Source organism: Pristis pectinata, chromosome 28 (assembly GCF_009764475.1).
Source record: "Pristis pectinata isolate sPriPec2 chromosome 28, sPriPec2.1.pri, whole genome shotgun sequence".
Classification (NCBI taxonomy): Eukaryota; Metazoa; Chordata; class Chondrichthyes; order Rhinopristiformes; family Pristidae; genus Pristis; species Pristis pectinata.
Window position 1 is genome coordinate 12,417,177 of NC_067432.1, and position 15,318 is coordinate 12,432,494.

General features: G+C 40.7%; 1 protein-coding gene across 1 annotated transcript in view; it reads left to right on the forward strand.

The window, feature by feature from the left end:
• Positions 1-15,318, forward strand: part of LOC127583884 (gonadotropin-releasing hormone II receptor-like) — a 32,021-nt gene that overhangs the window by 12,216 nt on the left and 4,487 nt on the right. The window contains exon 3 of the mRNA XM_052040274.1: positions 8,390-8,598. Within this exon, the coding sequence (XP_051896234.1) occupies positions 8,390-8,598 (209 nt within the window). The remainder of the gene's footprint in view (positions 1-8,389; positions 8,599-15,318) is intronic.

Consider the following 15,318-nt stretch of genomic DNA (forward strand, 5'->3'; position numbering starts at 1 on the left):
TCGCCGCTGGAAAGAAAGCTGAAGGTACTCCTCTGACTTTTAAATCGCCCGCGCGCTTCCAAGCGACGTCACGTGCCTGCACAGTCACTCGCCACTATCCCGAACGCTAGAAAGAAAGCAGAATAGTTGATCATTTTTTTCAGTGCAGCTTGTGGTAGTTTGCTTTAGCCAGAAATAAAAGCAGGAGTTGGCCATTCAGCCCGTCATGCCTGTTCCACCATTCAATAAGATCATGATTCATATTTTACCTGCATCTACTTTGTCAAGCCTGTGAAGAACTTTGTGCCTTCCAATGATATCAACTCTCATTCTTCTAAACTCTGGAAAATGTGGGCCAAGTCTGCTTAATCTTTCCTTATGCAGCAAACCCTCCATCACAGGAATCAGTTTGGTGAAGCTTTGCTGCATTCTCTCAATCACAAGTATACCCTGCCTTAGATAGCAAGACCAGACCTGTGGGTAACATTCCAGTTTCACTAGGGCACTATATAATTAGAACACAGCTCTACTCTTGTAGCCAAATCCTCCTGCAATTAAGTCCAGTGTACTGGTTGCCTTCTGAATTACTTGCTATACCTGCATATTAACTTTCTGTTCATATACCAGGACACCCATCCCTCTGGAAACCACCACCTTTCAATCTCTCACAATAAGGAAGTTACAGCATTGACCACACTTAAATCACCTAAATGGTTGCAAAGCACATGGTATGTCACAAGATCATGCAAAGTACTTAATGGAATAGAGTGCCTGTTCTGTGAGTCTGGTGTTGGGCATGCCACATCCCTTCACTAATGTCATTTTCCGGACAGTGAAATTGTCGGGATTAACATAATCCATATATAATAATACCCTGGAAACAATGTTCCTTCAGAGCCTTGAGATGTAGATATGAAGATTCAGCATTTAATCACAAGCAGATTTTAAAATTCAAAGCTAGGCAGAAAATCCATTTCTTCTCTTCAAGTGGTAAATATTGTAAGTGAATTCCTACTGTGATGATGCAATTTCAAATACTTTCAGTTTCAAAAGGAGTGCAAGAATTTCCCCCAGCTTTGTGTAGATAAAAGAGTTTAGAATCCTCTGAGCCACGTGTGAATAAAGCTTGATTTTATCCTGTTGATATTTTAACAATAAAAGAAATATGCAACAAATAATAGAAATCTCAAACAAAATATAATGTGATGTAAACACTCAACAAATCAGGCAGCAGCAGTAATAAAATTGTTATACGTATGTGTTCCATGTGATGTGACTTTGATAGAGTCATAAAGTTGTACAGCACAGAAATGGCTCTCCAGTCCACTGTACCCATGCCAATCTTTTTCCCCATCTACGCTAATGCCACTTGCCTGCATTAGGACCATAATCTTCCATCCCTTGCCTTCTTAAACATCTGTCTAAATGCCTCTTAAACATAATAATTGTATCTGATTCCGCCACATTCTCTGGCAGCGCATTCCAGATATCAACCACCTGTGTAAAAAAAAATTTACCCTTCAGGTCCCCTTTTAAAATTCCTTCCTCACCTTAAACCTACACCCTCTTGTTTTTGATAGTCCTACCATGAAAAAAAGATTCTATCTACCCTTGCTATGCCTCTCATAATCTAACCTACTTACATATACTGTTGCATCAATCATTGCAGTTGGTTGATCATTGACTACCTTCAAATAAAAGGATGTGTTGAATGCTACTTAATCTTTGTTACTTGTCTTCCAAAATAGCAACGCAAAAGAGCCTATGGAATCTACAACAATTTAAAATGTTAAATGCCTTAGACATAACACTTTAATCAACCACAAAGATGTGAAGGCCTGCAGCTAATGACGACAGCCAGTAAATGGGTTCTAAATCTGTTTGACCATAGCATGAACTGTTCAGCAACTTTACAAAGGAGTGCCAATAAAGTGTTTATTCAAATAAATATGGAAGCTCCCGCAACGTGAAGACCCAGAAAACAGTAAACCATCTGACACTTTACATAAAGAGGCAGAAGTCTTAAAGCAAGAATTACACTTTAACAACATGTATTACTTATGCAGTGATAGAAAATGAAAATGAAAAATGGAAGTAAGAAGTTAATAAGAATGAGGGATAAACTTAGAGAATATGAGATGGTTAATTGACATGACAATGGTGTGGGCTAAGAGAAGGTGAGTTCAGGGAACAAACGGATACAGTTAATGCTGATTAGCCAAAGATACCCAGATCCAAAGCTGGGGATCCAAAGAGTAAAAGGAGAGAGACTTAGATTTCTATAAAACTTCTCCCGATCCACAGTGCTTTACAGTCCATGACGTTCTCTTAAAGTTGAAATTTCAGTAAGGCCAGATCACACATGGGAGAAAGGTCCAAAAGGTAAAAATAAATGGGAGCTGAGGCAATTTGGCAAGTTAGATCCTGAATTAGCTTGGTGATAGAAAGTGGAAGGTTACAGTGGAAGGTTGTTTTCGCAATTGGAAGCCTATGACCAGTAGCTTACTGCTGGGATCATTGTTGGGATCCTTGGTCTTTGTTATATGCGTTAACAATCTGGAAGTAAATGTAGGAGATATGATTTAAAAGTTTACAGGTGACAAAAATGTGGTGTTGTTGACAGTGAGGAGGACAATATTGATGAGTTCAGAAGAATCAGAATCAGGTTTATTATCACTGACATATGTCATGAAATGTGTTGTTTTGCGGCAGCAGCACAGTGCAAGACATAAAGACAGAACAATTACCAGAAGTTACAAAAATAAATAAATAATGCAAAAGAGGAATAATGGGGTAGTGTTCATGGAACGTTCAGAAATCTAATGGCAGAGGGGAAGAAGCTGTACCTGAATTGCTGAGTGTTGGTAAAATGAGCAGAGCTCTGATGATTGGGATTTAATCCTGAAAAATGTAAGGTGAGGCATTTTGAGAGGATAAAAAGTGTAGGATAATGCAACGAAGCCAAGGATCCTAGAGATTACTGAGGGTCAGAGGGACCTTGACGTACATGATTCCTGAACACGGGTAGATAGATGGTGAAGAAGGCATATGGGACACTTGAGTTTATTATCCAGGGCGTAGAATATGAGAGCTGGGAGATTATGATTCTACTATATTAATCATTAGTTAGGCCACAGCTGAAGTAGTGCATGCATTTCTAGTCACCACATTGTGGAAGGTTGTGATTACACTGGCGAGGGTACTGAGGAGATTCAACTGGGTTCTATCCTTACCTTGGATGCTGTCTGTGTGGAGTTGACACGTTCTTTCTGTGACCATGTAAATTGGTAGGTTAATTGACAACTGAAAATTGTCCCTGACACAAGAGATTCTGCAGATGCTGGAATCTGAAGCAACACACACAAAATGCTAGAGGAACTCAGCAAGTCAGGTAGCATCTATGGAGGAAAGTAAACAGTCGACGTGAAGGCTCTCGACCCGAAACGTTGACTGTTTATTTCCCTCCATAGAGGCTGCCTTACCTGCTGAGCTCCTCCAGTATTTTGTGAGTATTGCTGAAAATTGTCCCTGTTGTGTAGCTGATTGGTAGAGTTTAGGAGGAGTGGGATCGCTCTGTGAGCTTGCATAGACTGGATGAGGCAAAATGGCCTCCTATGTTTTAAGGAAGTTTGGAAATATAGAAATATATAAACATTTGAATCTTAAAGAAACTGAAGCTTGAGGAGCAACTGCTCAAAAATGGGATTAATATAGATAAGTATTTAATGGCCAGCACAGAATCGATGGCCTGAAGGGCCTATTCCATGATTTTTGACCCCATGATCATGAGATTCCATCATGATTTAAAGGTGATAGGGAATGTATTCATGGGTGGCAGGAGTAGCTACAACCTGGAATACACTTTGTAAAAGAATGTCAATACTGTATAATTGTGATTTTTCTAATTGAAATTAGATAAATATTTAAAGCACAGTGAAGCTTCACCAGATTGTTCCTGGAATGGTGGGTTTGTTGTGTGAGGAGAAAGTGAACAGAATAGGGCTGGTACTCTCTTACATTGAGAAATATGAGAGATAATCTCTTTGAAACATACAACATTCTTATGGGGCTTAATAGGGTTGATATATCCTATGGCTGGGGTGTCTAGAACCAGCAGGACAGTCTTAAAAACTGCAATTTTGTTTTTATTTCAGATTTCTAGCTTATACAGTTTTTAGTTGCTCAATCACAGTCTTAAAATAAAGGAGATCAGGTCAGAGATGAGATGCAATTGCTTTATGCAGAGGGAATTTTCTACCCATGACTGCGATGGAGGCTGATTCACTGAGTATACATAGGACAGATACCTCTTTGATATTCAGGGAGCCAAGGGATATGGGGATAAGGGATATTGAGGTAAAAGATCAGCCATGATCTAATTGAATGGCAAAACTAGCATGGGGGCTGAATGACCTAATCTTGGTCTAATTTCTTATGCAAAAGTGAATGATTTGGATAAAAAGCTGAGTGACTAGATTGCTCTACAACAGCCAGTACAAATTCGATGGGCCAAATGGCCCCCCTCTGTGCTAATAACAATGTTATGATTGCTCAGCTGAGAACACATTAAAAAAAAGTGCCAATGTCTGTCTTGTATAAATAGGAGATAAAACCGTTAGACTACAAGGTTTCATTTCTAAGCTGATTATGATTAGAGGGCAATTTTAAATTATGCTTAAAAGCAATTCTAATGATGTGTTGTTGAAAACATAGCAATAAAACTAAAGTAACTTGAAGATGTGGTTAGAATCTCATGACATTGAAGATGGCAGGAAATTGCTATAAATAACCAGATTTTTATTGATTCTGCTGCCAGCTTGTGGCCCAGAGAAGAAGTGCAAGACAGAATTACCCTGAAAATGGGAAAAATTAAAGGGATATCTGTATCACCTGGCTGTTAAGGTGGGCTTGAACTGTTCACTTTTGGTTCAGGTCAGGAGTGGGGCATTTTTAGGTTATTTAAAAACAATGGGGGAATGCTGTAATTTTCAATTTCTAAACTTAATTGGTAATGACGCTGATCGCCCCTCACATTTAAAGTCATTCTTTGGAAACTGCATTTTTACTCAAGCTGAGTATTTTCACACTGAGTTATTTCAAAACACCAAGAAACCACTCATCCCATCGAATCCCCATCAGCTCCCAACAGAGCAGACCCTATCCCCCTCTTCTTAGCTGCCGAGACAAGTTTGTGCATTCTGTTACATATTGACAATGAAACACAACTGGCCACAATACCTGCATTTTGTAAACCACATTCCTCAGCCCTACAACTCGAGCGATCCTACTATGATTTTTGCCGGTGTGTTTGGCAGATTGATGCTTTCTCAGGTTCTTCCCACGGTCTTGATATATATTGATGTACTTCTTCAGGGAGTCTGGCAGCTGTCCGATACATCACCCTAAATGAACAACCTTCATTACTGAGCCTAATCAGTGAGGTGTCAGCAGGCTGTTTGATATTACAAAGGATCGGGGCGAAACCTTATCCTGCGTTCACTCAACATATACACAAGTGCTTTCTAACAGGACTTAATGAGAAGTAATCAAGAGTGAAGAGCTTGATTGATTTCTTTCCCCTTCTTTAACTTGGGGACATTGCGACCAGTTCCAGTACCTGCAACTTTTGCTGAGTTCAGCTCATTTATTAGAGACTTCATTTCTACATTTTGATGTCCTGTGTACTTCCCAGTCAACAAAGACTGCAACTAAAAACTCACCCTTCAATCAGCTATATTTTAGGACTTTAGAAATAGAATGTGGTTTATCTAAGCAAAGTTTATACAAATAATGTTGGCACATATTGGTATCGGTTTATTATTTTCACTTGTACCGAGGTACAGTGAAAAACTTGTCTTGCATACTGTTCATACAAATCAATTCATTACACAGTGATTTGAGGTAGTACAGGGTAAAAACAATAACAGAATACAGAGTAAAGTGTCACAGCCACAGGGAAGTGCATTGCAGGTAACAATAAGGTGCAAGGTCATAACAAGGTAGATTGTGAGGTCAAGAGTACATCTCATCATATAAGGGAACCGTTCAATAGTCTTATCACAGTGGGGTAGAAGCTGTCCTTGAGCCTGGTGGTATGTGCCCTCAGGCTCCTGTATCTTCTGCCTGATGGGAGAGGGGAGAAGAGAGAATGACCCGGGTGGGTGGGGTCTTTGATTATACTGGCTGCTTCCCCAAGGCAGCGAGAGGTGTAGACAGAGTCCATGAAGGGGAGGCTGGTTTCCATGATGCGCTGGGCTGTGTCCACAACTCTCTGCAGTTTCTTGTGGTCCCAGGCAGAGCATATATTTACTTGAATACATAAATAAATTAATTTCAGTACATTATGTTTACCAGCATTGACAGCATACTTGTACAATAACCTTGACTTGACTTAATTAGAACTCCACAGTTTAAAACCCAGGTTCCTCTTTCAAGGAGGTAATCTGCCATCCTTCCCACTTTGGCCTATATGTGACTCCAGACCCCACACCAAATGAGGTTGACTTTTAATTTCATAAGAGAGTGAAGTAAATTTTAATATTTTTAAAGTTCTTCATTCCAGAAAAGGCACAACATGGGCTTGTCAATATTGTGCCCAGTGGGTGCTCAGTGCTTATGTTAGCGTGTTAGTCTTCCGAGACTGGACTAATAACTAGAGTTGATGAGACCAAATACTACAGTTTCAAAATTTGAATCTGGTTTAAAACATGTAGTGATAAAACACTGATATCAGTAAAACCTGTGGTCAATAAATGCTGGCCTTGCCAAGATGTCCACATCCTGAAAAATGAATTTTAAAATTGAGTAGTTGAATAAGTGGCTAACGAGTGAAATCGTATGAATAATGACACCACTATATCTATATAAGTATTCAAAATTGATCTCCCTCCTTGAGTTTCTTTTTTTCCAAGTGTAAGTTCTTCAAACCGTCCCACCACCCTCCGCACCACAGATCTCCACATGATGCTTTTGCTGAGTTACAGGCATGCCAGCATTGATTTCCCTACATCGCTAGATGCACTGCAAACTGAGTGTGGAATGTGCTTGCAACTACACTGGTGTGTCACTTGGTCATTTATGAATCTGTTGCATATTCACAATAATTCAGAAATTTTACTGACATCTGTAATTTATTTCTACATATTGTAAACCAGATTCAAATAATCAAACTGGTGCTGTAGTATTTGGTCTCACCTACTATGATTACTAGTCCAGCCTTGGAAGACTATCACAGTAACATAAGCTCTGCACACTCACTGGGCACAAGATTGATAATCCCAAGTTGTGCCTTTTCTGGAATGAAGAACATTAAAAATATTAACATTTACTTCACATTTCTATGAAATTTAAGGTAAATTCAGATTACAATGCATAATATTTACTCTTTCTTAAACATGTCCATATTGCTATCTGCTGGAAGAGTCTACTATTGGCACAGTTTAAAGATACCTACCTTCCCACTGCGCCACCAGGAGATGGAGGTTTAGACTGGTTGTTCTGTTTACTCCAATGTGCAAGCAAGTTATGTATGGCCTTTACTGTCAGTACGTTGCTCTTCTCCTTAGATTTTATGCTTCTGTGCTGGTTTCTGCCTCTTAATACCTTTCTTCAATCTTGCATCAACAATTGTCCACCCTAAGTTCTTGTGTGGAGAGAATCCTGCACTGTTAGCCTTCACTCATGGTGACATTATATATCAATGGATCCTTAAATACACTGCTCCATGTGTTTCATTCTCAAATGGGGCTCTTTAGGAAGCTTATGATACTTGAAAAAAGACTTTTCTCAGGCTCTCTTTCCTCAGAACCTGATGAGCAAGTAATTTCGCCCATTCTGAAGAGATTTGTGAACACTCATGCTACTGAAGGGACAGTTATTGAGAGTGTTTGACTACTTCGAACTTTGCTGAGCAACATGAACTTGAACAGTTCTTGCTGAAGATCTACAAAGGAATGGAACGTCCAAAGCTCTGGGATGACTTTATCCAAGTTTCTATTGAAATCAGATGAAGTGAGTGTTGAGGTAGAAGGCCTGGTTGTGCTGGTGCTTTCCAATCTCACTCTGTCTGGGATATATCTATCTCAATGCTCAGTGTTGCCAACAAGACTTCTTGCTTATTTTCCATTGTCCTTTGAATGCACTTGATGGATGATGATGCAATTGCTTCTATTGGTGCATCTGGTGATTTCTGCTGTAGAGATATTTGGTGTCCATTAGGAAAAGTGATACTGTATTTTACTCTTTTCCTCATTGTGTAGTTTCTTCTGCTCATTTGTCTTGTCACTTCTACTTTCTGTAATGCAGTTTCACAGGAAGTTTACACCATTCCCTGTGCTTGGTTTTCACTTCATGTGCACAGTGCCACAGGTTGACAATTACATACTAAATATTGTTCTGCAAATGCCTGCAGAGCCCTGCTCCCCTGACCTGGAACACCTGGCAGTGAAGTGCCGACCGTTCTACCTTCCACGGAAGTTCTCCTCCGTAATCCTGACTGCAGTCTACATCTCACCTCAGACAGACATCAAGCCAGCACTTGAGGAACTAAGTGCTGTAATCAACAAGAACGAAGCAGCGTACCTTGACGCCTGTCACATTGTGGCTGGAGATTTTAATCAGGTCAGCTTGAAGAAGTCTCTGCCTAACTACTATCAACACATCACCTGCAACACTAGAGGACTCGACCACTGCTATACCACCATCAAGAACACCGACCGCTCCATCTCTCGCCCGCACTTTGGTAAATCCGACTACCTGGCTGTGCTTCTTCTGCCTGCGTACAGACAGACTGAAGAACGCGGCACCGGTGAAAAGGTCTACGAAGAGGTGGATGGCAGAAGCAGAAGAGCAAATTCGAGATTGCTTCGTGTCAGTGGATTGGACTGTGTTCAAGGATTCGTCAGCGGATCTAAATGAATATGCCACGATCGTCACCGGCTTCATAAGGATGTGTGTGAACGTGTGTATCCACAAAAACATTCAGAGTCTTCCCCAACCAGAAGCCCTGGATGAACCAGATGATTCGCAATCTGCTAAGGGCTAGATCTGTGCCATTTAGGGCTGGCGACCCAGAGTCATATAAGAAGTCCAGGTACGACATCCGGAAGGCCATTGCAAGCACAAAGGGGCAATTTCGGACTAAACTGGAATCACAAATGGACAGCTGTGGCAGGGCTTGGACAATATAACTTCCTGCAAGGTGAGATCGGGAAGCATAAGTGGCAACGACCCATCGTTCCCAGATGAGCTCGAGGCCTTTCGTGCATGCTTTGATGGGGAGAACTATGACACACCCACACGAGCCTCCATATACACGGATGACCCTGTAATCTCAGTCCCTGAGGCCAACGTCCGGGCAACCTGCAGGACAGTGAATCCATGAAAGGCGTCTGATCCAGACGGTGTACCTGGCCGAGTACTAAACATCTGTGGGGACCAACTGGCTGGAGTATTTACGGACATATTCAAACATATTTCTGTGGTCTGAAAGGCAAAGAGGCATCTATTGTACCGGTGCCCAAGAAGAGCATGGTGACCTGCCTCAATGACTACCGTCTGGTAGCACTTACATCAACCGTAATGAAGTACTTCGAGAGGTTGGTTATGGCGCGGATCAATTCTTGCCTTAGAGGTGACCTAGATCCATTCCAGTTTGCCCACCGCCACAACAGGTCAACAGCAGATATAATTTCTCTGGCTCTTCACTCTGCTCTGGATCATCTGGACAACAGAAACACATACGTCAGGCTGCTGTTCATCGATGACAGCTTGGCATTCAACACAATCATCCCATCCAAACTCATTATCAAACATCAAGACCTGGGCCTCTGTACTTCCCTCTGCAACTGGATACTCGACTTCCTCATCGGTATACCTCACTCAGTGAGGATTGGTAACAACATCTCCTCCTCGTTAATCATCAACACAGGTGCACCTCAAGGCTGAGTTCTTAGTCCCCTGCTCTACTTTCTATACACACGTGACTGTGTGGCTAAGCACAGCTCCAATGCCATCTTTAAATTCGCCGATGACACTACTGTTGATGGACAAATCACAGATGACGATGTCAGCTTACCAGAGCGAGATGGGACACCTGGTAGAATGGTGCCGCAACAACCATCTCTCGCTCAATGTCAGCTAAAATAAAGAGCTGATTGCCGACTTCAGGAAGGGGAAGGAGGACAGACATGTGCCAGTCTACACTGGGGGACTGGCGGTGGAGAGAGTCAGCAGCTTTAAATTCCTGGGTGTTACCATATCAGGTGACCTGTCCTGGGCCCAGCACATAGATGTAATCATAAGGAAAGCGCGCCAGTATCTTTACTTTCTTAGGAGGTTAAGGAGGTTCGGCTTGTCACCGAACACTCTAACAACCTTTGACAGATGTACTGTTGAAAGTATCCTCACTGGTTGCATTGTGGTCTGGTACAGCATTTCAAATGCGCAGGAATGTAAGAAGTCGCAGAGAGTAGTGGACTCTGCCCAATACATCAGGGGCACATCCTCCCCCACCATCAGTAGTATCTGCAGAAGGCACTTCCTCAAGAAGGCAACATCCATTATCAAAGAGCCCCACCATCTGGGCCATGCCATCTTTTCACAGCTTCCATCGGGCAGGAGGTACAGAAGCCTAAAGTCTCACACCACCAGGCTGAAGAGCAGCTGCTTCCCTTCAACCATTCAGTTCTTGAACTAACTGGCAAAATCCTAATAACCACTACAGTTTAGCAACACTATGGCCACTCTGATCACTTTGCACTAAAATGAACTTCTGTTTATTTTTGTTCTAATTGTGCTTTTTTTCTTGTAAAAATTGTGTATAATTGATGTTTAATTTACGTTTTTCTTGTGAATGCTGCTTATCTGATGCTATGTGCCTGTGATGCTGCTGCAAGTAAGTGCTTCATTGCACCTGTGCATACATGGACTTGTGCAGATGACAATAACCTAGGCTTCGACTTTGACCTCGAGTATGTGCAGTGGTTAGAGAAGACATTCTGTCTGCATAGTTCCCATGAGGGAAATTACCTAAAGACAACTGATTTAATTCATAGAGTCGGAGTGTCATACAAAACAGGCCCTTTGGCCCATTAAGTCTGTGCCAACCATCCAGCACCCATATACACCTATTCCAATGCAATTTATTTCTGTTTTAGATTGCTTTTACACTAATGGAAGAAGGTATCACATTACTCGAACATTTGTAATTCATGGTAGCTTATTTGATTTAGGTTGGAGCAGATTTCTTTGCCTCAAGTCAAAGGTAAGTCCACCAGCAAAACTCTTCCACCCAAAACGTGGGTAGTACCCTTGAACTAAATAGCAGTCATAGAATCCATTCTAGTGTTCAAAGTTAACAGATGCTCACACATGTGATGCATTAGTTCCACCACCAGGTCAAGAATCATCACACCCCATCAATCAGAGGTTTGTTCACCTACTGACCACTGAGTTAATAGGAACATATGTACGCCTATCAATAAACTGCAGGTATCAATCAATAATTTGGGGAATGAGACATCATAAACATGTGGACTGCTCCTGAACTAAGTAAAATAACAGAATAAAACAGCAGACCTAGAGGAATGAGCTGTTTCTTTCAGATTGCTGGATAGTTTAGGTGTTTCATATTAAGCTACCGAGTTTCAGAATCCTTACAGTGAGTCACTGGGGATTTCACAACGTTGACTGGACAGCAATGCATTAGATACCCTTCAAACTCCACCCTCACCCACACCCCCCCCAACCCATCCATCAATCAATAAGAAAAGGGAACTTGTCAATGTTGCTGTGCCATCAACCACACAGAGGGTAGTTGTTCCCCTGTCATCAACCAAACCAGCAGCAAAGTCAGTGATGTGCCCTCAGGGGGAAACATACATACATGTGCAGAAGTGGTTTACCAGGATGCTGCCTGGATTAGAGGACATGTGTTATAAAGAGAGGTTGGACAAACTAGGGTTGTTTTCTCTGGAGTAACAGAGGCTGAGGGGAGACCTAATGGAAGTTTATATGATTTTGAGAGGCATAGATAGAGTAGACAGCCGGTATCATTTTCCCAGGGGTGAAATGTCCAATACCAGAGGGCCTGCATTTAAGATGAGAGGGGTAAGTTCAAAGGAGATGTGCAGGCCAACTTTTTTTACACAGAGAGTGGTGGGTGCCTGGAATGCACTGCCAGGGATGATGGTGGAGGCAAATATGATAGAGGCATTTAAGAGGCTCTTAGATAGGCACATGAATGTGCAGAGAATGGAGGGATATGGACATTGTGTAGGCAGAATGGATTAGTTTAGGTAGACGTTTAATTAGTAGTTTAATTAGTTCAGCACAACATCATGCGCTGAAGACCTGTTCCTGTGCTGTACTATTCTATGTTCCTTATAGCATCACTTTTAAAAAACAGGGGACCATAGGCATGTGATGATCTGGGCTGGAGACAAGTGAACGATTAACAAATTAATCCAGAACCAATCAATTACTACTTCAACATATTTGGGCATAATTTTCATTATCAAGAGTTTCCAATGAATTCATAAGACCACAAGTGCATAAGAATTAGGAGCAGTAACAGGCCATCTGACCCTACGAGCTTGCTCCACCATCCATCAAGATCATCTTCTAACTCAGCTCCATTTTCCTGCACGATCTTCACATTTCTTGATTCCCTTAGAAATCTATCAATCTCTATTTTGAATGAACTGAATGACTGGGTTTCGAAAGCTCTCCAGGGTACATTATTCCAAGGATTCACCACTGTCTGAGAGATTAAGTTTCTTTTCACTCAGACCAAAATGGCCTTTCCCTTATTTTAAGACTTGACCCGTAGGTCCAGACTCCTCAGCCAGGGGAAACATTTTCCCTGCATCCAGCCTGTCAAGTCCTGTCAGAATTCCATACATTTTGATGAAATTTCCTTTCATTCCTCTGAACTTTAGAGAATCCAGGCCTGCTCCACTCATTCTCTCCTCATACAGCCCATTTGCCATGCCAGGAACCAATTTATTGCACCTTTGCTGATCTCCTTTTATGACTCATATATCCTTCCCCTTTTAAGGAGAAAAAATGCAAATATTAAAACATATAAAGTAATCTTGTTGTTGTCTTCCATAAATGTCGCCTGGCTTTTCATGTGTTAATCTATCCATGGCAACACTAGCACATGGAAGAGGGAGGAGCTGTGGACTAAGACAACACAGGCACAGAAAGATTTTTGAGTCCTCTCTTGAATTGATAAAAATAACTTTCCTTAGTATATCTAGCCTCTACCCTGTGTTGGTTCATACATCAGTCCAGCATCCTGAGTCATGATTTCCAAAGACAATTAAACCGTATCTGGAATGGGAAAAGAGTGCAAAGTTTAGATTCCTGGAATCTACCAAAAAGGGTTTGCTCTGCTCATTGTAAGTTGCTATATTTAACCTTGCAATTTATGTTGTGATCTTACAGTACTGTTTGATGATTTAATACTACATTTATGCATAGTAATGACATACATGAATTGAATTATCCACTGTAATACAATTGTCAGTAATGTAACTAGCTATGTAATAACCTAATGCTGTGACTACAATTGAAGTGTATCTATTTTTGATCATTCTATTGTTTCAACTAATTGTTATTTAATTCTTTAACATCATGCTATAGCAATTATCTCATAATTCAATTACAATTTCCAATATTTTAATATAGTAATTTAAATTATCTGTGTTCAACTTAATAATATCTTTATAATAATTAATGCTGCAACTAAACATCATGATAATCTAATATAGTAACCTGACTATTTTACTGGGTGGCTATTCATTTGAAAGATATTGCATCAGAAAGAAACTATGTGGTATAATTAAGATTGTTGAAATGTTTGCCTTAACTAACATGGTCTAATCGTTTATCATCCAGCCTTCTCAGTTAATCGTGTGGTTATTAATAAGTGGTGAAGATACTTGAAGGAACTATAGCTTTAAGAAATGGTTGGAGTATGATTATTTTAACTCAGGTTAACTGCCTTCAATGATTTCCTATTTGCTGTTGGATGCTTTTTATATTGAATAAGAAGCATGCTTTCTTTCATTTGTGCAATCCTATTAAATGCCAATGTCAAAACAAATGACCATTGAATATTGGTGCAGAAACCCACTATTAATTATATGGTTTTATCAGCAGAAGAGGAATTAAACATCTTGTATGATTTTAGCTTTGAATGACAATACTGTTTGTTTATTCTGGATTCTACTGAACCGAACTACTCACCTTTTGCAGCCACAGTTCCATTTGGTGTTTATAAAAAAAAAATAGTACTCTAACTGCATTTCAAATCCGCAAAATCAATGCAAGAAAAACAAGCCAAGGTCTTCACAGAGCTAGAACCTATTTTAATTCTTGCTTTGCTACACATTAATTTTTCAGTTTTTAATTTTGATGTGAAATCCTGAAACTCTCACTGGCCATTTAAATGCAATGGTAGAAAGGTGGTGAAGAGCAGATAGATATGGATACAACAGCGACAACATACAACTACAGTGAGATTTACAGCATCTCATTAAGACGCTCTGATTAAAAGTGGTATTAAGAAAAATGCTCACCTAGTAGTATTGATCCCCGTTCAATGTCAAACACTGCAGCTTTTATTCATTATTACTGCTGAAAGAAATGTAATATAAATTACTACAGTTTATCATGTAAAGGATCACCCCACAGATTACAATGCTTATATTGACATAGAATATATAGGACATCAAAGAGTACAGCACAGAAACAGGCCCTTCGGCCCAAAATGTTGTGCCGAACTAATTAATTTAGTAATCAAATGCCCAACTAAGCTAATCCTTTCTGCCTACTAAGAGCCCCTTGAATCCCCCTATTGTGTCTGCCTCCACCACCACCCCAGGCAGCAAATTCCAGGCACCCACCTCTCTCTGTGTAAAAAACTTGTCCCATACATCTCCTCTGAACTTACCTCCTCTCACCTTAAATGCATGTCCTCTGATATTAGACATTTCAATCCTGGGAAAACGGTACTGGCTGTCTACTCTATCTGTGCCCCTCATAATCTTATAAACTTCCATCAGGTCTCCACTCAGGCTCCACCACTCCAGAGAAAACGACGCAAGTTTGTCCAACCTCTCCTTATAATACATGTCCACTAATCCAGACAGCATCCTGGTAAACCATTTCTGCACCCTCTCCAAAGCCTTGACATCCTTCCGATAACAGGGCGACCAGAACTGAATGCAATACCCCAGATGCAGCCTAACTAGTTTTATAAAGCTGCAACGTAACCTCCCATCTCTTGAACTCAGTCCTTCAACTAATAAAGGCAAGCATGCCATACGTCTT